The sequence below is a fragment of the Salmo trutta genome, chromosome 29, assembly GCF_901001165.1.
Source record: "Salmo trutta chromosome 29, fSalTru1.1, whole genome shotgun sequence".
Lineage (NCBI taxonomy): Eukaryota > Metazoa > Chordata > Actinopteri > Salmoniformes > Salmonidae > Salmo > Salmo trutta.
Window position 1 is genome coordinate 11,778,312 of NC_042985.1, and position 26,716 is coordinate 11,805,027.

Below are 26,716 nucleotides of genomic sequence, written 5' to 3' on the forward strand. Positions count from 1 at the left end.
TTACATTTTGTACAGATAAGTCTTTAAACATGCCACTGAAAACATCGAAAGATGCAAAACATTTTATGATACCTGAAAACCCTGCAGAGTAATTCAAAATCCATTTGCAAACAGCAAGTTGAATGCTTAGCAGAAACAACTTTGAACCTTTTTGTCCATCGGAGGGTAAATCTTCTCGTTTCAAACACACATTATACTATCTTTAAAGGGATAGTTTAAGCAGAATACAAACTAACATGATTTTCAACCTACCTTGGCTGTAGTTGATTCAAGAAGGCTGTTTTGGGATGTTTAGTTTCCTTTTGAAACTTAATAGCCATAAGTGTTACTGAGAATGCTAACAGTAACAAAATAACATGACATTGTTCTTGTGCCTGTGTAATCAAGCTATAATTACTTTGAGCAACATTTCATTAGCATGTTGTTACATAATACTTTGGTAATTGCATTTTAATTGCATAGCAATGAGCTGAGAGTTTAACTACTGTACACAAGAAGAATAGTGACTGTTCCTTATTCCACTTATAACGCCATTATTATGCAATTATAAAGCAGGATAACTGAAACAAAAGGTGATTTCTTGTTTAGAGCCCATTTGGTTGTGCTGTCCAGTAAAACATGTTCACAACTCAAATCTGTTCAGTGTGCTGTTTTTACACTTGCTTTTGGATACTAGTTGTGTCTGCCAAAACAAGTGCATTGATCTAGACACTCACTGTGTGCACAGTGTTCTGGTTTAATTTGCAATAGTTTACCAGACCGTGCCAAGTGTGTGGGTGTAAACAGACCCCTATGAGATTGTGGAGAGCCCAGTGTTAACCGTTTTCAACTGAATCCCCATGTTGGACGACTGGGATTGAACTGGGAGTTGATGCGAAGCAACAAGCAGAGTTAAACTACGGGGGACCAGCCCTACTCACCAGGGATGAAACAGGAGCACTAAACACAAGTATGCCTAACCAGGTGGACTAGCTGTGTCACAGTTCTGTAGATTATACAATCCATCTTCATTGATCCAGACAACAGGGGATTGTGGTTATTCTTGCCGTCCTACACTACTGGCTGGGAGGGAGCAGCACAGGGTGAGGTACAGAGCAGTGCCCCTAGAGCAGGTTAGGGGTTAAGTGCCTTTCTCAAGGGCACATGTGCAGTAGGTGGTGCCTGAGATATTGATGCCAGCCACCCTGCGGTTGCCGCCTCCCTCTCGCCATATCCCTAGAGCACCAGGTACTGTAAGACAACTGTAGATCAAATCAGAACATAAACTAAGTTAAACCAGGAAAAAAACACTTCAACTTTTCATTTGACAAATTAATTGTATCACTATTCCTTACAACCCTTGGGCTACATCCACACTTTTCCACATGGCAGAGACGAACACAAGTATTTGTGAAAATTAGCAAAGAATCAAGTTGAAAACCAATGCAAAATCTCCATCTCTGTAAATAATCCCCATCTGAGGAAACAGACATCTGAAGGCCTCACTGTAGATGACTAGCGAACAGCTGCTGTGACAGTGGAAGACACCAGCTGAAGGAGAATAGAGACACTCTGCAGGAGAAACCCAGTGATTTTCAACCATGACTACATTTAGATTACTGAATTTAGCGATTACATGCTCATCCTGTGACACTCATGGTTGCTACTCTCACACATTGTGGTCTGATAAAGTGTGTAATACAATGATAAGCTCACTGGAAGTGGCCTCTGTGAACCCCAAATCAACCCCTAGCCATAGCCCCTACCCCCCAGTCACTTGTGTAGATCTGAGAGGATCGGAAATGTAAGAAAAATGGTGGTTGTGGGCAATTCCAGTGACAATGATTTTTTAAATGTATCATCTTTGAAATGTATTTCAAACAAAAAGCAATGATTGAAAAGTTAAACAAACCATATATCTCGATGCAAAAAGACAATTTTAACAATTTCCACTGAAGATTGTACAAAAACATTTACTTGAAGAACAGTGCAGATGCAAAGTTTGGTAACAGAATGACTGCACAAAACTTAATTCTGTTACCAAACATTGCATCTGCACTGTTCAAGTAAATGTGTTTTTGTAAAATGTTCTGTAGAAAATGTGAATAGTCCTTGTGCATAGAGTTGTATCGTTTTAACTTTGCAATCATTTATTTTTGTTTGACATACATTGTAATGTGAAAAATCTGAATCTGTGTCACTCTGTTGCAGTGTAATTACCCTTGTGTCAGAGATCCATTTCGCCCTCTGATAGACCAGGGGAATGGTCGGCATATTGTTTACACCTATGCAATCCTCTGAAATCTACGTAAGTACACTGCCTAGGGGCCGTGGGTAGGGTTTGATTTGGGATTCAGGGCCAGAGTAAGGGGGACAGCCAACTTCCCAGTCCAAACATGTTCTTCTTAGATGGGATCCATCCTTGCCAAGGCCAGCAGCTCTCCCATCTGCCTACAGGGGGCGATCTCTGCTTCTCTCCTGAGGGGCGCTTTGCACTGCATCGTCACCTCCCTTCTATTAAAAAGTGTGGGGGGAGGCTAATAAAAATGGTCCACACCAACCTGTCATATCACTAAGCTCCTAGACACACTGGGGGTGCTGTATTTAGACTCACCCAGCAAAGTACACACTCCAGGAAGACGGACTTTGGAGCCAGTGGGATATATACCAAATACTCCACACACCCTGCACTTTCAGCAGGTACACTGCAGCTGGGTGTTCTGCAATGCTATGACAGTACACACGTCTCATGAGCTGCTTTCCCCAGATGACAGCGGCTTTATTACACATTTCCATGTAAAGCTGTGTGTCCCTCCTCCCCCTGTACTGTATTGGGGCTTAGCAGCATGGGCCATATGGAGTTGGAACAGCCACACATGCCTTCCCCTGCCCTTCTCTCATTCCCTTTCTCTCGGTCTCTGTCCATCTCTCCCTTTCTCTCAGTCTCTTTCCATCGCTCCCTTTCTCTCCGTCTCTATCCATCGCTCCCTTTCTCTCCGTCTCTATCCATCGCTCCCTTTCTCTCTGTCTCTATCCATCGCTCCCTTTCTCTCTGTCTCTATCCATCGCTCCCTTTCTCTCTGTCTCTATCCATCGCTCCCTTTCTCTCTGTCTCTATCCATCGCTCCCTTTCTCTCTCTCTATCCATCGCTCCCTTTCTCTCTGTCTCTATCCATCGCTCCCTTTCTCTGTCTCTATCCATCGCTCCCTTTCTCTCTGTCTCTATCCATCGCTCCCTTTCTCTCTGTCTCTATCCATCGCTCCCTTTCTCTCTGTCTCTATCCATCGCTCCCTTTCTCTCTGTCTCTATCCATCGCTCCCTTTCTCTCTGTCTCTATCCATCGCTCCCTTTCTCTCTCTCTCTATCCATCGCTCCCTTTCTCTCTGTCTCTATCCATCGCTCCCTTTCTCTCTGTCTCTATCCATCGCTCCCTTTCTCTCTGTCTCTATCCATCGCTCCCTTTCTCTCTGTCTCTATCCATCGCTCCCTTTCTCTCTGTCTCTATCCATCGCTCCCTTTCTCTCTGTCTCTATCCATCGCTCCCTTTCTCTCTGTCTCTATCCATCGCTCCTTTCTGTCTCTATCCATCGCTCCCTTTCTCTCTGTCTCTATCCATCGCTCCCTTTCTCTCTGTCTCTATCCATCTCTCCCCTTCTCTCTCTCTATCCATCGCTCCCTTTCTCTCTGTCTCTATCCATCGCTCCCTTTCTCTCTGTCTCTATCCATCGCTCCCTTTCTCTCTGTCTCTATCCATCGCTCCCTTTCTCTCTGTCTCTATCCATCGCTCCCTTTCTCTCTGTCTCTATCCATCGCTCCCTTTCTCTCTGTCTCTATCCATCGCTCCCTTTCTCTCTGTCTCTATCCATCGCTCCCTTTCTCTCTGTCTCTATCCATCGCTCCCTTTCTCTCTGTCGCTATTCATCGCTCCCTTTCTCTCTGTCGCTATCCATCTCTCCCTTTGTCTCTGTCTCTATCCATCTCTCCCTTTCTGTCTCTATCCATCTCCCCCTTTGTCTCTGTCGCTATTCATCTCTCCCTTTGTCTCTGTCTCTATTCATCTCTCCCTTTGTCTCTGTCGCTATTCATCTCTCCCTTTGTCTCTGTCGCTATTCATCTCTCCCTTTGTCTCTGTCGCTATTCATCTCTCCCTTTGTCTCTGTCTCTATTCATCTCCCCCTTTGTCTCTGTCTCTATTCATCTCTCCCTTTGTCTCTGTCTCTATTCATCTCTCCCTTTGTCTCTGTCTCTATTCATCTCTCCCTTTGTCTCTGTCTCTATTCATCTCTCCCTTTGTCTCTGTCTCTATTCATCTCTCCCTTTGTCTCTGTCGCTATTCATCTCTCCCTTTGTCTCTGTCGCTATTCATCTCTCCCTTTGTCTCTGTCGCTATTCATCTCTCCCTTTGTCTCTGTCTCTATTCATCTCTCCCTTTGTCTCTGTCGCTATTCATCTCCCCCTTTCTGTCTCCATTCATCTCCCCCTTTCTGTCTCCATTCATCTCCCCCTTTCTGTCTCTATTCATCTCCCCCTTTCTGTCTCTATTCATCTCCCCCTTTCTGTCTCCATTCATCTCTCCCTTTCTGTCTCCATTCATCTCTCCCTTTCTGTCTCCATTCATCTCTCCCTTTCTGTCTCTATTCATCTCTCCCTTTCTCTCGGTCAATTCCTCACCATCCCTGTGCTTCTGTCTTTCTCTCTCCATCCATCCGTCCCAGTTAGCAGGATGGCCGACGGACTCACCGGTACTGGTTTGTCTCCAAGACCATCTTAGGGCAGCTGCCAGTATATTTAATATTCACCCTACAGAATCATGGAGATTACCATCTGAGATCGCAGAAATGCATTTGATATAATTTTCCCAACACAAGAACAGAGTTTGGTAGGAGGGGCTTTAGCTTTGCTGGGCCGTCATTGTGGAACATTTTACAAAAGGATTTAAAACTGGATCTTTTTATTCTGATTGATGATTTTAAATCCCAGATTGGAGGGCTGCTGCATATGTTTTGAAACCTGTTATTTTAAGCTCTCTTATGCATTTTGCACTGTTTTAACTTCCATTTATTGTGTTGTCTCATATGGAACTATATGTATGCTGCTTCTCCAGGGCTCACTTGGAAAAGAGATGTCTCAATGTGTCATCTCTCATTAAATAAAGGATGAATGAATAAAAACACAATATCCTTCTTTCCCCATCCCTCCAGAGGATAGAAAAAAATCTGGAAATTAAAAGACTTGTGATAACAATGCAGCCTGCCAGACAATTAGAGGCTGTACAGAAGACAGAGGAGAATCACAGAATCACACAGATATGAGGATTAGCTGCCACGAATCACACAACCAAAGCGGTCAAATATTGCTCAGAGGATCGCATGCATGGAGCATGCTGCTTTGGCCGTCTGATGCCATTCGTTGTCAACGGTCTTTCGTTAACTACACAACTGTACAGTTACAGCACAGCTGGGCTCATTGATTTATCATGTGCCCCAAATGACAGCCTATTCCCTACATTGGGCACTACTTTTGACCAAAGCCCTATGGACCCTTGTCAAAAGCAGTGCACCTAGGGAATAGGGTGCCATTGAGGGCACACAGAGCTGGTGTGAGAGAGAGGAAGTGATCTTAACATACGTTAACCAAAATAGAGGCTTGTTGTTAATGGGTGGGTGGTGGTAAATAATTAAACAGACCACCTAAGCAGAGGATAAAGGGTCTCTAGAATCAGAAATACATCACACGCTCACACAGAGAGAGCACAGGAATGTCTAAATCCCATCCCCAGGGGGCCTTTTTGTTAGTCTATCCCCGGGGGAGATCAGTATAAGATCCCATTCCCAGGAAGGCCTTTAAGTTGGTCTATCCCTGGGGGAGGTCAGTGTAAGATCCTATCCCTGTGGAGAACAGGCCAGGCTGGGAAGAGAGCAGGGCCATGGAAAGACCGGTGGTGTGTATAGTGCCTTAAGAAAGTATTCACACCACTTGACTTTTTCCACATTTTGTTGTGTTAGAAAGAGGAATTAAAATTGATTTAATTGTTATTTTTTGTCAACTATCTACACAGCATACTCTTTGTCAAAGTGGAAGAAAAAAATTGAATATTTGTAAAACATTTATGGAAAATAAAACACTAATATATCTTGATTAGATAAGTCGTCAACCCCCTGAGTAAATGCATGTTAGAATCGCCTCTGGCAGCAATTACAGCTGTGAGACTTTCTGGGTAAGTCTGTAAGAGCTTTGCACATCTGGATTGTACAATATTTGCACATTATTCTTTTTAAAATGATTCAAGCTCTGTCAAGTTGATCATTGACAGACATTTTCAAGTCTTGCCATAGATTTTCAAGCCAATTTAAGTTAAAACTGTAATCAGGCCACTTAAGATTTGTGTAAACTCCAGTGTAGATTTGACCTTATGTTTTAGGTTATTGTCCTGCTGAAAGGGGAATTTATCTCCCAGTGTCTGTTGGAAAGCAGACTGAACCAGGTTTTCCTCTAGGATTTTGCCTATGCTTAGCTCCATTTAGTTTATTTTTATAATTAAAAAAAACTCCCTAATCTTTGCCGATGACAAGCATACCCATAACATGATGCAGCCACCACAATGCTTGAAAATATGAAGAGCAGGACTCCGTGTTGGATTTGCCCCAAACATAACACTTTTTTACTTTAGTGCCTTATTGCAAACAGGATGCATGTATTGGAATATTTTTATTCTGTACAGGCTTCCTTTCTTTCATTCTGTCAAATTAGGTTAGTATTGTGAAGTAACTACAATGTTGTTGATCCATCCTCAGTTTTCTCCTATCACAACCATTAAACTCTGTAACTGTTAAAAAGGGTGAAATCCCTGAGTGGTTTTCCTCTTCGGCAACTGAGTTCAGAAATACACCTGTATATTTGTAGTGACTGGGTGTATTGATACACCATCAAAAGCGTAATTAATAACTTCACCATGTTCAAATTGGATATTCAATGTCTGCTTTTTTTTTTTTTTACCCATCTACCAATAGGTGCCCTTTGTGAGGCATTGAAAAACCTCCCTGGTCTTTATGGTTGAATCTGTGTTTGAAATTGAATTCCCGACTGAGGGACCTTACAGATAATTGTATGTGTGCGATACTGAGATGAGGTAGTCATTAAAAAATATTATTGCACACAGAGTGAGTCCATGCAACTTGTGTCTTGTTAAGCACATTTTTACCCATGAAAGTATTTAGGCTTGCCATAACAAAGTGGGTTGAATACTTATCAATTAAAGACATTTCAGCTTTTAATTAATTTGTAAAAATGTTAAACATTGTTCAACCTTCACATTATGCGGTATTGTGTGTAGGCCAGTGACACAAAATATAATTCTAATCCAATTTAGATTCGGCTGTACAAAGGGTGTGAATACTTTCTGAAGGCATTGTAGGTGGGGGTGGAGGAGGGCGTGGGACAGGGAGAGAGCCAGAGAGCCTGTGACCCCAGTGACTGACCCTGGTCCAGCTGGGCTCCATAGGGACACATCAGTGCCTCTTGCCCAGGGCCCAAGTCTCCAGACCCAGGGTGCAGGGCCCTAGCCAAGGAACCCCTCTACCCAGACACCAGTGGGACCATGGCTCCCTCTTGGGGAGTAGTGTACTGAGAAACCAGCTCCAAATACACAACCTGACCCCTTCTTCACTGGGGTCACACTGAACACCCACTATAACAGGCCATGAGAAGACGGGGAAGGGAGCAAGCGAAAGAGAGGGGGAGGGAGAAAGGGAGAGCGAGAGATGGAGAGACCAAAAGAAAGGAAAAGAGGGTATTTTGCACCAAATTGATAAACTCCTCCGGAGAGATCTAACAGGTCAGGCAGCCAGCCATATTTAGATGTGAGAGAACCACAACCCTAAAATAACAATCTGAAGGGGGAGATAATGATAAAACCTGTTGTCCCGACAGCTAGTGAGAAAGAGGACAGTGCACTACATAGGGAATAGGGTGCCATTTGGGACATAACCAGGGACTGTATGTGAACGGTGCGGTTCCCTTGCTGCATATCTGTCGTGCTTGCCTGGCCGCGCTGCCAATCCCAAAGCATTGACCCCATTGGTCTCTAAGCCCACTGATCTGAAAGCAGGCTTTAGACAAGCCAGCAGCCTGCAATGCATCTCCGACGCACTGAAGTGGTTTCACAACGTTAGACAGAGCACACACACGTACGTGTAGTATACATACAGACCGCCATACAATACTAATGGTTACAAAACCTCCAAAGAAAAACACAGATATGTACACACACACACACACACACACACACACACACACTTGCTATGTACACTCTGGATCTGCACTTCATCCTCTCGTAATTGTCTGTTTGATGACAGCCGGAGACACTAAGCCTGTGTGTATACAGCCGGCTCTGATCTGCTCTCTGGGGCGCGGACAGAGCTGAAAGGGTTAAGGGGATTTGTGGCCCGTCTCCAGGCAACCTGCCTAGGCGGTAATGCAGTGCAGATGTGGCCGGCGCTGTAAACACTTCCCACTCTGCTATCTCCCCCGAGATGGACCAGCACTGGAGCATCTGTCTCCCAGACCGAATCTCAGCAACAAGACCACAGAGTCAAGCAGAGACACATTAACAAATCAATTAAACTACAAAAACACAGTGACAGATCCAAACTGACAGCCACAAAACAGACACCACCACCACACTACTAACACTACCAGACCCTTATTGACACAGACCTGAAATACTACCAGATCGATACACTCCCAAGAACTACACACTCACAGACCGAATGCTGCCTTCTCATCAGTGTTGATCTGTGTAATAGCATCTGCTTAATGACCAAAATGCCAAATGTATTTTCCATTATCTAGGAAGAACAGACCACCCCACAGCCCAGATCTGCTGCCGCCCACTGAAACACATTCTGACGCTAGTCGAATTCAATACAAAATGTCCCTGTTTATAGCCTGTAGATGAGAACTTCTTAGGTCAAGGACAACAGCTAAAGAGGAAACTACTTCCCATTGGCATTTGAAGAATGTAACATGGCATGGGCACTACTACCCCCACAACACATGTAAGTACACAACCTCAGGGTCAAAAATAGAACAAGGCCTATGTCAAAAAACACCAAGGTTCGGTGGGCTTGAAACTCAGCCATTCAACAGTGGACTGACAGTCAGCAGATGCAAAGCTAACCGCTAAGTAGCTAGTTCTACTTTGTTGGGGTAAGGTGACGTTGCCTCTAGGTGCTGGTCTTGGGTCAGTTTTCTATTTTCCCCATTAATGGTTAAGGTTAGGATTCAGGAAGGTGATCCTAGATCTGTACTTACAGCACTAATGTGGAGGGCATAGGTCTGTGGATCAGAAGCCACTTGTGGCTGATTCCTTCTGGGTCACAGCAGGTTGTTGTGGTTATTCTGTCGGTCACAGAAACGTACACCCCCCGAGCGTCCTTTGTTTTACATGAGAGCCTGCAGCTGATGCAGAAACCCATACACCAAGCTCCGACGCAATACATTCTTGTCAGTGGGTGTCTATTTTCCATGCTAGACTGTGCAATCATGTGTTGCTGGTATTATGCCCACGTGACCTCCGTGTCAGTGTCGATGGCCCCATCTGCCTTGTGCATTCACAGGATGGGACTCACTGAGAATCTCAACTGCATACTCCTCGCATCCTCTCTCCTCACCTTCTCAAAACCCATTGGAAGAAAAGGTCAGAAGGGAGGGACCTCTGGCTTTCTCATCCAATGGGTTTTGAGGTGGCGAGGATAGGGGACGCGAGGAGTATGCAGTTGAGATTCTTCCTCAGTTTAGCACTCCACTTCGCGCTCCCCTAGTTTAAGTGTTTCCCCAATGTTTTTGTGCAGTGACCCAACAAGATTACATGCGACCGACAGAATAACGTCAACAACCTGCTGTGACCCAGAAGGAATCGGCCACAAGTGGCTTCTGATCCACCAATTGAGAAGCAGGGTCCCAGCAGACCTACGCCCTCCACATTAGTGCTGTCGCTCACGATACCAGTATCTACCATACTGCATAACATGAAGCAGACTAAACTATACGGTCCTTTAAAACACCAGATTGGCGCAGCGGTATAAGGCACTGCATCACAGTGCAAGAGGCGTCACTACAGTCCCTGGTTCGAATCCAGGCTGCATCACATCTGGCCGTGATTGGGAGTCCCATACTCAACAAACTGGATGCAGTCTATCACAGTGCCATCCGTTTTGTCACCAAAGCCCCATACACTACCCACCATTGCGACCTATACGCTCTCGTTGGCTGGCCCTCACTTCATACTCGTAGATAACCTGTAGCCAGTGGGTTTGGCGACAAGTCTTTGCTAGGTAAAGCCCCGCCTTATCTCAGCTCGCTGGTCACCATAGCAGCACCCACTCGTAGAGCGCACTCCAGCAGGTATCTCTCACTGGTCACCCCCAAAGCCAATTCCTCCTTTGGTCACCTTTCCTTCCAGTTCTCTGCTGCCAATGACTGGAACGAACTGCAAAAATCTCTGAAGCTGGAGATTCCCATCTCCCTCACTAGCTTTAAGCACCAGCTGTCAGAGCAGCTCACAGATCACCGCACCTGTTCATAGCCCATCTACCTCATCCCCATACTGTATTTATGTATTTATTCTGCTCCTTTTGCACCCCAGTATCTCTACTTGCACATCCATCTTTTGCACATCTACCATTCCAGTGTTTAATTGCTATATTGTAATTACTTTGCCACCATGGCCTATTTATTGCCTTAATTCCCTTATTTTACCTAATTTGCACTCACTGTATATAGACTTTGTTTTCTTTTTTCTACTGTATTATTGACTATGTTTTTCATTCCATGTGTAACTCTGTGTTGTATGTGTCTAACTGCTATGCTTTATCTTGGCCAGGTCGCAGTTGCAAATGAGAACTTGTTCTCAACTGGCCTACCTGGTTAAATAAAAGGTCAAATTAAAAAAAAAAATTAAAAAAAATTAAAAAAGGGCGGTGCACAATTGGCCCAGCATCGTCCGGGGTAGGCTGTCACTGTAAATAAGACTTTGTTCTTAACAGACTTGCCTAGTTAAAGGTTAAATAAAAAAATATTAAAATCCCAGTACAGTCAACATTCTGTATTTCCTGTTTTGTATCATCTTGTACAACAGCTGATGAAAGTAACACTGTTAAAGTGTGAAAAATTGCGATCAGTGTTATTTCCTGATACAGTGTAGTTGCACAATAGTTGCTCATTGAAAACACAATCTACACAGACCTTCACAGAGAGCGGATTCATAGCCAACCTTGGCCTTCTCCATTTCCCTACACCCACAATAACATCTACTAAATAAGTGTATGCAACCAATAACATTTGACTTGATGACAGGGGCTACCAGTGAAAAGCACTTCAAATACAAGACAGACCCAAATTACTCCCAGATCTTCTCACCAATCTAGCTTGAGCTTCACAGTGACTTTGAGAGGGGAATAAATATACTGAACAAAAATATAAATGCAACAATTAAAGATTTTACTGAACTATCAGTCAAATGTAAAAAAATTAAAAAATCATTAGGCCCTAATCTATGGATTTCACATGACTGGGCAGGGATGCAGCCATGGGGAGCCAGGCCCAGCCAATCAGAATGAGTTTCTCCCCACAAAAGGGCTTTATTACAGACAGAAATACTCCCCCCCTTCAGATGATCCCGCAGGTGAGGAAGCTGCTTGTGAAGGTCCTGGGCAGGCGTGGTTACACGTGGTCTGCGTTTGTGAGGACGGTTGGACATAGTGCCAAATTCTCTAAAATGACATTGGAGGCAGCTTATGGTGGAGAAATTAACATTCAATTCTCTGTCAACAGCTATGGTGGACATTCCTGCAGTCAGAATGCCAATTGCACGCTCCTGTGGCATGTGTTGTGACAAAAGTACACATTTTAAAGTGGCCTTTTATTATCCCTAGCACATGGTGCACCTGTGTAATGACCTTGGCAAAGGAAAAATGCTCACTAATAGGGATGTAAACAAATTTGTGCATACGGAACATTTCTGGGATTTTTTTATTTCAGCTCATGAAACATGGAACCAACACTTTACATGTTGCGTTTATATTTTTGTTCAGTGTACAAACTTATGTTATGTTTTCCTTCATCAGTTAACATTAAGTGGTGACATGAGAATCGAGGCCCAGAAAGGATCAAAAACGCACAACCCGGCCAGACTTCCAATCACGCCAAGTTCAGCAGACAGTCAATGTGGTGGAAAACTCCAACAACAACTGAAAAGATGAACTGTAAACAGTGGAGTCACAGATGAACTATAAACAGTGGAGTCACAGATGAACTGTAAACAGTGGAGTCACAGATGAACTGTAAACAGTGGAGTCACAGATGAACTGTAAACAGTGGAGTCACAGATGAACTGTAAACAGTGGAGTCACAGATGAACTGGAACAGATTGAAGAGCTCGCTTCACCCTTTGACCCTACCGAGAGCACCAAAAAACAGAGGGACGGATTTGACCTTAACACACGCGATACACAGTGGTCAGAGCCAACACTGAGGGGAGCATATCCCTGTAACACTGGAGTGGAGCGGGAGGCTAGGATTGGCCAACAGAGCCATGGATGGGTTAGTGCCAATAATGCTGAGTGAGAAAGGAAGATGAAGAGAGAGGAGGGAGAGAGAGACTGAAATAAAATGTTCAATTATGTCATTTATATTTCATGGGGCGAGATACCTTAGAGAGAGAGAGCAAGGAAAGGATAGAGATATGGAGAGATATCTAAAAGAAATACCTAAAAGAGGAGAGAGAAAACAATAGAGAGAGAACGGTATGCTGGCCACACAACTCTGTCCTTGAGGGGTGGAAGTGTGTTAGAGAAGAATGCATGTGTTTAGTACTTGGGTGGACACCAGGGCCTCTGGTCCAGTAGAGAGAAGCCTTAAGACAGGTCATAGACATCAATAACACACAGACATTTAACACTGTGCATCAATACAAAGCATTAACATGTCTTTCAGCAACCACAAAAACAAGAGTCATTCAATCAATCCAAAGAATATGGTGAAAGATCCTTAACATGAGGACCTCAAAGACATTCATCATTAGCTAAGTCACTTTTGCTCATATGATGTATTCTATACTGTGTAGCTAGCATGTCACATAATGCCTAGGATCGCTTGGATTGCTGCAAATCCATTGGGTGGCCTCTGGAAGCACTTGATTACCGGCCATCTGAATGAGGGATGTACACATAAAACACTGGTTACCAAGTCAACACGTTTAACCAGTTCAGGGCAGTAACTGAAGAGGGAGTGGGAAGAGTTGTGTTTGTCTGCCGAGGCTGAATGCTCCAAAACAAATACATCCCTGTTCACTGTCTAAGGGTTAAATATGGTCCTATTTGATCTAACAAGTTAGCCCCAAGGGAGACGTTGAGATTCTTAAAGGAAAACACTGAAGTATAAATACACTGAAATCCTGAATTAATGTCCTAACGCAGTCGGATTCATAATCATAACCTTATTTTTCAACTAAAACATAGGCCCACCTTCTCTGGTTTTATTGTTTATGTGAGTAATTAGCGATGCTTCAGAAATGTCTTTACATAAACAATTTGGTTAAACAGTAATAGAGGCTCTGTCAAAAAGTTTAAAACTTCAACAAACACTTCATCTTGTTCAACCAAACCCAATCAGATTTTATCTAGGCTATCACTATCCCACAACGGGTCAATTGTGATGGAGCCAAGAAGCAGTGTCAATCAATCCCAACCCAAATCCACATAGTAAATCTGTGTGTGTCCGTGTGTTTGTGTAGCACATGCCTGTGTGTATGATGCACATGGCACTCCCTCCCTGCTCTTTCTGGGAACACAAGGTCACAGCAACATCTGTTTGCTCGGTCAGGAGGTTTGTCGTCACAGGCCAACCTGTTTTTGTCTGTCAACAACGACATGAGGGTGTGGACCTGCCGACCTACACACTGATCTTGGGACAGATTTGGATTTCCCCCACTGGTTAAGGTTAGGATTGGGGAGAGGAAACCAGGTTTTATGACACTGTCCTCCAGTACAGTACAGTAAGAGCAAAGATGGAAGCCATGTGTGTCCATGCTGGGCCTCAGTCTGCAGTTCTACGGGGGTGAGAGGAGGCAGCAGGGCGACTGGCAGCCGGCCAAGCCAACATTCAAAACACACAACTGTATAGAGAGAGAGAGAGAGGAAGAGAGAGTGGGAGAGTGAGGGGCTCGGCTAAGCCCTTTATTGCAGGGCTGCAATTCACTGCCTTGTAAACACTGGAGGGAGAGAAAACTGTCCAGTAATTACACTGCTGCCTTCTCTAGGTAGGTAAAAGCAGGCAGGCAGTTTAACTGAGGAAACACACACGCACAAACACGCATGCACACACATGGCAGTAGTACCTAACAAGCATTAATAAGCCATGCCATTATCAAATTTTCAGCAAACGGTGTTGATTTCCCCTTTAAGCTGGAGATACTTAAGCAAAGCACAGTAGGACCGCAAAGACTTGTGGGCCGGATTCACCCTGTGACAGCAATGAGTCACAACAGCGGCAGGTAGAGCATTAGAATGACGGCATCTGACCTTTAAACCAAAAGGCTATCTGTCAGAAGCACCTCTGTAGACGCGTGGCCCACCCGGGTGCCCCACGTGGCGATCTGATCCCTTCACTGAGCATCAATGGCTGCATCTCAGATGGCATCCTATCCCCTATAGAGTCACGAGCCCTGGACCCTGGTCAAAAGTAGTGCCCTATATAGTCACGAGTCCTGGACCCTGGTCAAAAGTAGTGCCCTACATACAGTAGTCACCATTCCTGGTCAAAAGTAGTGCACTATATCGTCCCAAGCCCTGGTAAAAAGTAGTGCACTATATAGTCACAAGCCCTGATCAAAAGTAGTGCCCTATATAGTCACGAGTCCTGGACCCTGGTCAAAAGTAGTGCCCTATATACAGTAGTCACCATTCCTGGTCAAAAGTAGTGCACTATATAGTCACAAACCCTGGTCAAAAGTAGTGCACTATATAGTCTGACGCCTTCACACAAACGTTTCAACTAAAAGCCTTCTTCAGGCCCAGCCAATCAGAATGAGTTTCTCCCCACAAAAGGGCTTTATTACAGACAGAAATACTCCCCCCCTTCAGATGATCCCGCAGGTGAGGAAGCCGCTTGTGAAGGTCCTGGGCAGGCGTGGTTACACGTGGTCTGCGTTTGTGAGGACGGTTGGACATAGTGCCAAATTCTCTAAAATGACATTGGAGGCAGCTTATGGTGGAGAAATTAACATTAAATTCTCTGTCAACAGCTATGGTGGACATTCCTGCAGTCAGAATGCCAATTGCACGCTCCTGTGGCATGTGTTGTGACAAAAGTACACATTTTAAAGTGGCCTTTTATTATCCCCAGCACATGGTGCACCTGTGTAATGACCTTGGCAAAGAAAAAATGCTCACTAATAGGGATGTAAACAAATTTGTGCATACGGAACATTTCTGGGATTTTTTTATTTCAGCTCATGAAACATGGAACCAACACTTTACATGTTGCGTTTATATTTTTGTTCAGTGTACAAACTTATGTTATGTTTTCCTTCATCAGTTAACATTAAGTGGTGACATGAGAATCGAGGCCCAGAAAGGATCAAAAACGCACAAAAGTAGTGCACTATATAGTCACAAACCCTGGTCAAAAGTAGTGCACTATATAGTCCCAAGCCCTGGTCAAAAGCAGTGCACTATATAGTCCCAAGCCCTGGTCAAAAGCAGTGCACTATATAGTCCCAAGCCCTGGTCAAAAGTAGTGCACTATATAGTCCCAAGCCATGATCAAAAGCAGTGCACTATATTGTCACGAGCCCTTGGTCCTGGTCAAAAGTAGTGCACTATATAGTCACGAGCCCTTGGCCCTGGTCAAAAGTAGTGCACCATATAGTCACGAGCCCTTGGCCCTGGTCAAAAGTAGTGCCCTATATAAGGGATAGGGTGCCATTTGGGATGCAACAAATGCTTAATGCAAATCTGTACAAGGGTATTACTGGGCCACTGATTACCACAATCTTGATTCAGAGTACGTTAAAGTAGCTGTCCAGTGTTCCATGTCTATCAATTACAATTATGTTAAAAACAGCTTTATTTTGTTAGTTGTTTTTACACGGCATTACAAATACTAGTATATGTAAAGCCACTCACCTTCTCCAGTTGTTGTCCGGCGGAGGGGACAGGTACACTGTTGCGTACGGGGAGCTCTCCATGTGGGGCTGAGTCAAGGAACTTACAATAATGGAACACAACTCTGCCATAACAAAACATTACATTTATTGCATTTCTAAATAACAGTGGACTACATTTCCTAACAGTAAAACTACTTAATTATTCTATTACTACATTCTAGTCTAATTCCTGGTTTGATTCAAACTGAGTCTGAGATCGCATATTATACCTCGATTAAAGATTTCTCTATACGGGCACACGTGATATGGGACTGTATAAACACATGCAGCAAATACAAATAATTTACACTCAGAAAAATGTTAATTACAAAGCACAGTGGGCGGCTGGTGTGAGGTTCTGTGAACAATATGGCTGCCTGGACTAGTCCCAACCACCGGAGAGGAGTTCCTGACATTGTCTAGAGAGCAGCAGGGAGTGAAGTGCAATGTAGAGTCATAGACTATATATGGCTTTAGACCTTCAGTTAGGCTCATCTCACTCTCATGAAAGTAAGGTAAGAGGGTCTCTGCGTTTTTCATCGAGAAAGGACAAGCGGAACTCACTCAATAGCAAAATAGGACTTGATTCTATCACATGGTTCAAGTGCGGAGACGACGATACCAGACAAATTAGTGCATCTACAAATATGTTCCTCTTGCAGCCAAAATCTCTGGGCTTTTCAAGAAGAAAAGCTATCATTAAGAAGCCTACCAGTAAGCAGAAATGATGCACCATTAGCACACACACTGATTTTCTAAATGTATTTTGAAAATCAAACAGAAACTTAGCTAAATAAATATGTTGGAGTGCCTCCCATCGCTAATAGGGACTTAGACTACTCTCATTACCAGCCATCATTTGTACAGGGTCTGGCTAAATGAAGTCATTTCTACAGAGTGACTGGCTGGCTGGGGCAGATGGAGCCTGGTGCCCTCCTGGCAACCTCTAGCACAGATCTCCTTCTGTGACTCTGGCTCGCTGCAATCAGGAGAAAAGCTACCTAGTTTGAAAACCAAAACACCACACACACACTAAGGGCTGGGCAATATATCACATTCATTTGAATGTATGTTTCCGTGCGATATTCCAAATGCCTGGAAAACGAATGCTCAATTTGTCATGCGCAATACTGCTAGCAGCATTTTAGCCAGACAGTTATACTAGCTGTCTAGTCAGTGTTTCATAAATCAATTATATAACAAATTGGCAACTCATTTTGAGAAATAAGTTAGGTCACTTGATTTCAACATCTGAACAAAGTAGACAGGCTAGCATGCTGTTCAAACAGTTGGAGACGGACAGAAGGGTGTGATCATAACAATTCAACTGTTCTACCTTGTTAGCTAGCAAATAGATCCAGGTAGGCTGAACTTCAATTGTAAAAGATTAGTTGTCTACTCACTAGCACATGGGCTTGTGCTTGAGTGTGTTTATGAGACCGGTGTTAATTATCTAGAATGCCTGCTACAACAAGTTAGTCATTATTAGTGAATGTGCATTATGCATGGTTGTGGTTACATTTGTAACAAAAGTTATTTTTCATAGACAGACTTGAAAGACAGATCAGTGATTATTACAAAAAAAGCAGGTTAAACTATTTTGCTAAAATTATTATTCTGTTTTATGGATGTGCAAGGCTTAGATTTAGGATTAGTATAATTTCACATGTCCTGAATTCATCTGTTTATTGCTGACTGTATGAAATGCAGTGTATTTTAACTTTAATTGTACAACAAAGCTTATTTAGAGATACTGTATATCGTGAATTGCCCATAAATCCAATAAAAAAAAGTATGATTTTTTGGCCATAATCTCAGACCAGTGTATGAGAGGACATAATGGAAGGAGATCCTGTCCCAACAGGTTATTTCAGTCCAGTCTGCATTAAGGCAATCAGAATTGTACTCTAGATCAGTTGTACTCAAACTTTTTAGGGCCAGGAACCCTATTTGTGATAGCAAATTCATCAAGGACCCCCTCAAAAATCAGAAAACTAGTGTAAATTTAAAAAATATATTAAAAGAAATAAAAGCATACAAGGACTTTTACTTCGGCAGTGCATGGCTGGACGAACCAATTCTTTGGCCCTGGGAAAGAACATTTTAAAAGCCTGCCTCTTGGGATCAGAGAACATTTAGCAGTTTAAGTTAATTTACATCAATTCTACACATTTTTGTCATGGGGCAGAGAGATTGTGTTGTTGTTGCAGCCTGAAAAGCTAATATCCTGCAAGTCTACACATTGTGACATGAGGTAAAGAGAAAATGTTGCATTTTAAAGCATTTATGTAAGAAAATAATTAGGGAACAGGGCGGAACAACAGATATTTACCTTGTCAGCTCGGGGATTCGTTCTAGCAACCTTTCGGTTACTGGCCCCCCATCACTCTAAACTCTAACCACTAGGCTACCTGCCACCCCAATACTGCAGTGGATACCAATATCCCTGTGAGCCTCCCAGGCCCATGTTGCCAAGGGCCTGTAATACAATGTATTACATGACATTGTATTACACGCTCTAAAGCTATTCCATTCCTTATCAATAAAAAAATGTTAGTATTATTCATATTAAAAAGTCTGTTTTATTTGTTTTTAAATATTTTGAGATCTGGCCTCTGGAGGTACTGCAGGGGGTCCTCACAATCTCATAATTCTGCAGCGATATGCCATCCCATCTGGCTTGCACTTAGTGGGAGTATCATCTGTTATTCAACAGGCCAATAACCCAAAACACACCTCCAGACTGTGTAAAGGGCTATTTGACTAAGGAGAGTGATTCAGTGCTGTAATCAGATGATCTGGCCACCACAATCACCCGATCTCAACCCAATTGAGATGGTTTGGGATGAGTTCGACAGCAGAGTGAAGGAAAAGCAGCCAACAAGTGCTCAGCATGTGTGGGAACTCCTTCAAGACTATTGGATAAGCATTCTAGGTGACTACCTCATAAAGCTGGTTGAGAGAATGCCAAGAGAGTGCAAAGCTTTCATCAAAGCAAAGGGTGGCTACTTTGAAGAATCTAAATTATATTTTGATTTGTTTAACACTTTTTTGGTTACTACATGATTCCATATGTGTTATTTCATAGTTTTGATGTCTTCACTATTATTCTACAATGTAGAAAACACTAAAAATAAAGAAATACCCTGGAATAAGTAGGTGTCCCCAAACCTTTGACTGGTACTGTGTGTGTGTGTGTGTGTGTGTGTGTGTGTGTGTGTGTGTGTGTGTGTGTGTGTGTGTGTGTGTGTGTGTGTGTGTGTGTATCTGAATTTGAGAATACCTGCTCTAGAGATCAAGGAGAGTAACCCTCTCCCTGGACTGAAATGACTGATACATAATTTAGAGATGACTGCTCTGCTCACTCTCTGTGACCACAAACAAGAACAACTAGGACACAAATATTATTACATTATTATTATATTAAATAGAAATCGCCCATGTGGCTCAGCCGACATTTCAAATCAAAGTTTATTGGTCGCATACACAGATTTCCAGATGTTAATCGCAGGTGCAGCTAAATGCTTGTGCTTCTAGCTCTAACAATGCAGTAATACCCAATAATCCAATACACACAATCCAGACAAATAATAAACATCATGAAAAATCAGAACGAGGAATGTCAGAGACCGGAATATAAATATAATGTATATACATTTATAAACTGGTTGGTTGGAGCCCTGAATGCTGATTGGCTGAAAGCCGTGGTATATCAGACCGTATGAGTATGACAAAACATTTATTTTTACTGCTCTAATTATGTTGGTAACCAGTTTAAAATAGCAATAAGGTACCTTGAGGATTTGTGATATATGGCCAATATACCACGGCTAAGGGCTGTGTCCTAGCACTCCGCGTTGCGTCGTGTATAAGAACAGCCATATACCACTCCCCCTCGGGCCTTATTGCTTAAATATATAATGGTGTGTAAAGACAGTATGGACAGTATATGAATAGAAAAAGGTGTGTACAGTGCAATAAAGTAACCTTTACATAATATATAGGTGTAGATAGATATCACTGAGTGGAAAGCTCTCGCTGCAACGACAGGACATGTGATGATCATAATATGCTGCAAAGCAACTTACAGCAGTGTGTCCATTAATTTTTCATATGTGAAGCCTGGAGCAATTGTCACAGACAGACATTTGTCTTGGTCAGCCTAAGGGTAACGCAGTGCAATTTAAAAAGGGACTAGCATCCTGCCTATCGCCTAACCCTGAAAGCTCTGAAAAACAAGAACACGGAGCAGTCCTCTTAATAGGCCAGCTGACATGGCTGATTAGAAGACGGGGATTAGCAAAACATGTTTTATGTTGATGTGATCAATAAAGTTACATGACAACGCAACGGGGCAACCGGGAGACATTATGACATGCATGTTCCTGGTCCACAAAGCCAGAAGGAACGGATGGATTTCCACTGGGGGGAGATCTGCTCAGGGCTAATAACGCTCGAAGTGGGCTGCTAATGCAGACAGACAGAGACACAGACAGAGAGAGATAAAGAATGGCGAGAAAGGGGAAGGGAGAGCGAGAGAAGAAAGTAAGGTACAAAGAAAGACAGATGGCAAGGTAGAGAAAGAAAGAAAATAGATAGGAAATGGATTGGTAGAGGGAGAAAGAGGTAAAGCGGGAGGAAAAGACTGAAAGCTTTGTCCACCCTCCTCAATACATGTCATTTAGCAGATGCTCTTATCCAGAGTGACTTAAGGAGCAATTAGGGTTAAGTGCCTTGCTCAAGGGTACATCGACAGATTGTTCAACGATATATGGTTTATTTTGCCACAGCTTTGTTTTTTTTATAAAAAAGCACCATTACATTAACTGAATACTTCAGTGTTGTGGTCATCTTCAGCTTTTGAAGGATCCATAAGTAAACAGCCAGCAGGTAGCCTAGCGGTTAAGAGCGTTGGATCGAGCAGACTAGGTGAGGTGCTCTGAGAGTTGCATCACATTAATATATATTTATTCAACCTTTTCTTTTTCCATAAGGAGTTCCTTACTGTTCAAGTCATGTTATGCAGATGTTTCAGTTCTTGCCTTGAAGGCCTGTCCAACTTACATAAAACTGGAGAATTAAAAGAATAGCTGAGAACTTGACTGAACGTGGTAGTTACTGTTGCTAGCAGATCAAGTTCTGGGAAGTTGTCTATTGTTGGTCTTGGAGACAGACGGGTGTGTGTGAGAAAGGGAAAGAGGAGAGAAGGGGGAAAAGAGTGTGTGTGTGAAAGCGAGAGAGTGTGTGTGTGTGTGATCTCCCAGGCTTCAGCAGCAGAGAGAGGAAGTCTTTGATTTGGATGGATATTGAGTTGCATGTTCCATCCCCCATAATTCATCAGGATGACTCCCTGGCAGCCTGTGGCAAACAGGGTGCTGGTAAGTTATTCAGAGTGAGACACGCACACACACATAAAATAAACGCATACACACAAATGATCCCTCTGCTCCAGTATGTCTAGAGAGAAAGGGACCAGAGTACACACAGTAAGTAGTATGTTCTTCTGGACATCACAGTACTTGGGTGCTTGGCATCACCCTGCCAAAGAGTTTAATAGATTAGCTAGTAAACTGACCACAGACCTGATGACTGACTATATATAGAATCATTCCACCTAATTTACAACAGACCAGAAAACTGATACCATCTAATTTACAACAGTACCAGAAAACTGATACCATCTAATTTACAACAGTGAAAATTAAAGAAAATACAGTATGTCTACACACACAGGAGTTTCAAAAACAGCTTACTTCATTTTTAGGGGAATTTTAAAGCGTCAGCACGCTTCAGGCGAACCGAACAAGTGTGCTAGCATACTCCCTTAATAGACCTTCGCTTAAAAAACAAGAAAAAGTGCCAATAGTACTGTTTGTCCCTTTTGAGACAGACACTGTAGCCAGTATACACTTACTCAAAATAGTGATACATTTTATCTTAGATTAATTCTGACAGATTTCTTTAGTTTATGTTTTTGCAGTCGGGCAATTTTTCATCTGACTAGGATGTTTGGTGCAGTATTTCAAGTGAAAGCATGTGCATTAGGACAAGTCGTCTCTCGTTAAATGACAACAGGCACTTCATTGAAGAACCCCTACTGTTGACCAATTGCCGACAAGAGGGTAGACTTCAGCTTGCATCGAGAAAAAAAAAAATGTTGTGCACCCGAACAGAAGTGTTGTGTCTGGGAAGCATGCTGACGCCTTCACACAAACGTTTCAACTAAAAGCCTTCTTCAGTTCATTCAGTTAGTAAACCCACATGGAGTGAAGGGTGTTGAAATAAACGAGAGAAATGGGAGGATAGTCAGAGTGTATACTGTAGTAGTCGGTTAGTAAAACAACTACAGTAAGTCCAACCACTGCTGCTAAAATCTACAGTGCTTCAGAAAACCTTGAGTAAAGAAAGAAGAGGGGATGAAAAGGAGAGGATGTTCAAGAAGAGTGGGCGTAGTCTCCTCGGCTCTCTTTCACCGCCTGTCTGATCTTGGCAGACTCGACCAGTCCGACTCGAGTGAAAAACAAGCTTCGACTGTGAGGGACATCTGGCGTGTAGGGAAAAAAAATAAAAATTGCCTGCCGAGTGAAAACACATTTTGGCTGGAGGACACTCCTCTGCCCCGGCCTCTTCCTTCTCCCAGTGTGAAGATCATATGCTGCAGGGTGTTGCTGACTCAGTATCCAGACCTCAAACACACACACACTGGAGCAACCTCTATTTACACAAACAAAGGGCCTGTTTGCACACACAGAGCCAAAAACCAGGAGAGCCTACTACTATGTGTGTTAGTCTCTTCCTCTCCAGAGATACTGACTCAACACTATAAACGTCAGCTACTACAGCGACTGAAATGACTGCAAAACTTAACAAAAGAGCCGCAGTTTTTTTCAGAAAGGGTGGCAAGGAATAAGTTAGTCCTGAATATTAAAAAAAATGTAAAAGCATTGTATTTGTGACAAATCATTCACTAAACTCTAAACATCAACTAAACCTTGCAATGAATAATGTGGAAATTGAGCATGTTGAGGTGACTAAACTGCTTGGAGGAACCCTGGATTGTAAACAGTCATGGTCAAAACATGTTGATACAACAGTAGCTATGAAGGGGAGAAGTCTGTCTATAATAAAGCATTACTCTACCTTCTTAACAGCACTGTCAACAAGGCAGGTCCTACAGGCCCTAGTGTCGTCACACCTGGACTAGTGTTCAGTGTGGGGTCAGGTGCCACAAAGGGAGGCTTGGGAAAATTACAATGGGATCAGAACAGGGCAGTACGGCTGGCCCTTAGATGTACACGGGGAGCTGAAGTTAATGATATGCATGTCAATCTCTTATGGCTCAAAGTGGAGGAGAGATTGACTTCATCACCACTTGTTTTTGTAAGAAGTGTTGACATGCTGAATGCACCGAGGTGTCCGTTTAAACTACTAGCACACAGCTCGGACACCCATGCATACCCTACAAGACATACCACCAGAGGTCTCTTCACAGTCCCCAAGTCCAGAACAGACTATGGGAGGCGCAAAGTACTACATAGAGCCATGACTACATGGAACTCTATTTCACATCAGGTAACTGATGCAAGCAGTAGAATCAGATAAAAATAAATACAAAAATACACCTTATGAAACAGCAGGGACTGTGAAGAGACACACATACAGGCACAGACACACGCACATTCAAATAACTTATTATACATTTTGTATTGTAGATATGTAGTGGTGTAATAATGTTATACGATATACTGTTTTATCTTATGTGTAATATAAGTGCCTTAATGTGTTTGGAGCCCAGGAAGAGTAGCTGCTACCTTGGCAGCAGCTAATGGGGATCCCTAATAAATACAAATACTGGAGCGGAGGGAATGTGTGTGTGTGTGCACGCTTTTATTTTAAGAGTGTGATGTGTTGAGCGCGCCTCACTCTGAATAACTTATCAACACTCTTTTCTACAGGCTAACAAGGAGTTGTCCAGATGAAATATCCTTCAAAATCAAAGACTTCCTCTCTCTCTGCTGCTGCAACATGGCGAGATCACACACACACACACACACACACACACACACAGAGTGACACGCGAACACACACTCCCCCTTTCTCTCTCTCGCCTTCAAACACACTCTTCCCCCCTCTCACACACTCCCGTCTGTCTCCAAGACAACTTCCCAGAACTTGATCTGCAGGCAACAGTAACTACTACATTCTCAGTCAAGTTCTCAGCCATTCTTTTAATTCTCCAGTTATGCAACTTGGACAAGCCTCCAAGGCAAGAACATCTGCATAACATAAAAACGTGATTCACAGTAAGGAACTCCTATGAAAATGACAAAAGGCTGAATAAAAACATATTAAAAGTGATGCAACTCTCAGAGCAGGGCAGGGGACCAAATATTAGGAGTAGTTGCAGAGTTAAGATTGGGGGAGTAACCTGATCCTAGATCTGTGCCTGCTGGTCATGGCTGCCTGTCCCCTTTAAGGGCGGAAGGGAGCTCCATGGGTCATACAGGGAGATGGTCAGTGTAGCATTACAACTAGCCAGTACGCGTGCATGTGCGTCACAGTGTAGCATTACAACTAGCCAGTACGCGTGCATGTACGTCACAGTGTAGCATTACAACTAGCCAGTACGCGTGCATGTGCGTCACAGTGTAGCATTACAACTAGCCAGTACGTGTGCATGTGCATCACAGTGTAGCATTACAACTAGCCAGTACGCGTGCATGTACGTCACAGTGTAGCATTACAACTAGCCAGTACGCGTGCACGTACGTCACAGTGTAGCATTACAACTAGCCAGTATGAATGAATGTATGTATGTATGAATGTGCGTCACAGTGTAGCATTACAACTAGCCAGTACGCGTGCATGTGCGTCACAGTGTAGCATTACAACTAGCAAATATGCGTGCATGTACGTCACAGTGTAGCATTACAACTAGCCAGTACGTCACAGTGTAGCATTACAACTAACCAGTATGCGTGCATGTGCGTCACAGTGTAGCATTACAACTAGCCAGTATGAATGAATGAATGAATGAATGTACGTCACAGTGTAGCATTACAACTAGCCAGTACGCGTCCATGTACGTCACAGTGTAGCATTACAACTAGCCAGTACGCGTGCATGTGCGTCACAGTGTAGCATTACAACTAGCCAGTACGCATGCATGTACGTCACAGTGTAGCATTACAACTAGCCAGTATGAATGAATGAATGAATGAATGAATGAATGAATGAATGAATGAATGAATGTATGTATGTATGTATGTATGTATGTCACAGTGTAGCATTACAACTAGCCAGTATGTGTGTCACAGTGTAGCATTACAACTAGCCAGTATGTATGTCACAGTGTAGCATTACAACTAGCCAGTATGTATGTCACAGTGTAGCATTACAACTAGCCAGTACGTCACAGTGTAGCATTACAACTAGCCAGTATGCGTGCATGTGCGTCACAGTGTAGCATTACAACTAGCCAGTATGAATGAATGAATGAATGAATGAATGTACGTCACAGTGTAGCATTACAACTAGCCAGTACGCGTGCATGTACGTCACAGTGTAGCATTACAACTAGCCAGTACGCGTGCATGTGCGTCACAGTGTAGCATTACAACTAGCCAGTACGCATGCATGTACGTCACAGTGTAGCATTACAACTAGCCAGTATGAATGAATGAATGAATGAATGAATGAATGAATGAATGAATGTATGTATGTATGAATGTGCGTCACAGTGTAGCATTACAACTAGCCAGTATGTATGCATGTGCATCACAGTGTAGCATTACAACTAGCCTGTATGTATGCATGTCACAGTGTAGCATTACAACTAGCCAGTATGTATGTATGTATGTATGTATGTATGTATGTATGTATGTATGTATGTATGTATGTATGTATGTATGTATGTATGTATGTATGTATGTCACAGTGTAGCATTACAACTAGCCAGTATGTATGTAACAGTGTAGCATTACAACTAGCCTGTCTGTCTGTCTGTCTGTCTGTCTGTCTGTCTGTCTGTCTGTCTGTCTGTCTGTCTGTCTGTCTGTCTGTCTGTCTGTCTGTCTGTCTGTCTGTCTGTCTGTCTGTCTGTCTGTCTGTCTGTCTGTCTGTCTGTCTGTCTGTCTGTCTGTCTGTCTGTCTGTCTGTCTGTATGTATGTATGTATGTCACAGTGTAGCATTACAACCAGCCAGTATGTATGTCACAGTGTCACTAGTGCTTACATAACACTGCAGCCTCAGACACTCTCTGCTCTCTTTTACACGCTCACTGCATGTCCCACTCACACATTCTCTGATACTTGCTCTTCCACATTTTCTTTTTTTACAGGCACAAACACTAATGCATGTAAACACTAACTCTGCCTTACTCCAATACCTAAAATGTGCTTTTTGGTCCACCAGCCACTGCAGATTTTTTTTTTTTTAAATCTACCATCCACTCAGATTTTTTTTACCAGCCGGTGTTGTTTTTGCAAAAAGTACATGAACACCAAATAACTGATGAGCACATTTTGTAATG

The 26,716-nt window shown here is 43.0% G+C and overlaps 1 protein-coding gene across 4 annotated transcripts in view; it reads right to left on the reverse strand.

The window, feature by feature from the left end:
* Positions 1–26,716, reverse strand: part of LOC115166922 (CREB-regulated transcription coactivator 3) — a 99,156-nt gene that overhangs the window by 45,971 nt on the left and 26,469 nt on the right. For all 4 annotated transcript variants that reach the window (XM_029720854.1, XM_029720852.1, XM_029720853.1 and 1 more), the window contains exon 4: positions 16,165–16,226. In XM_029720854.1, the coding sequence (XP_029576714.1) occupies positions 16,165–16,226 (62 nt within the window). The remainder of the gene's footprint in view (positions 1–16,164; positions 16,227–26,716) is intronic.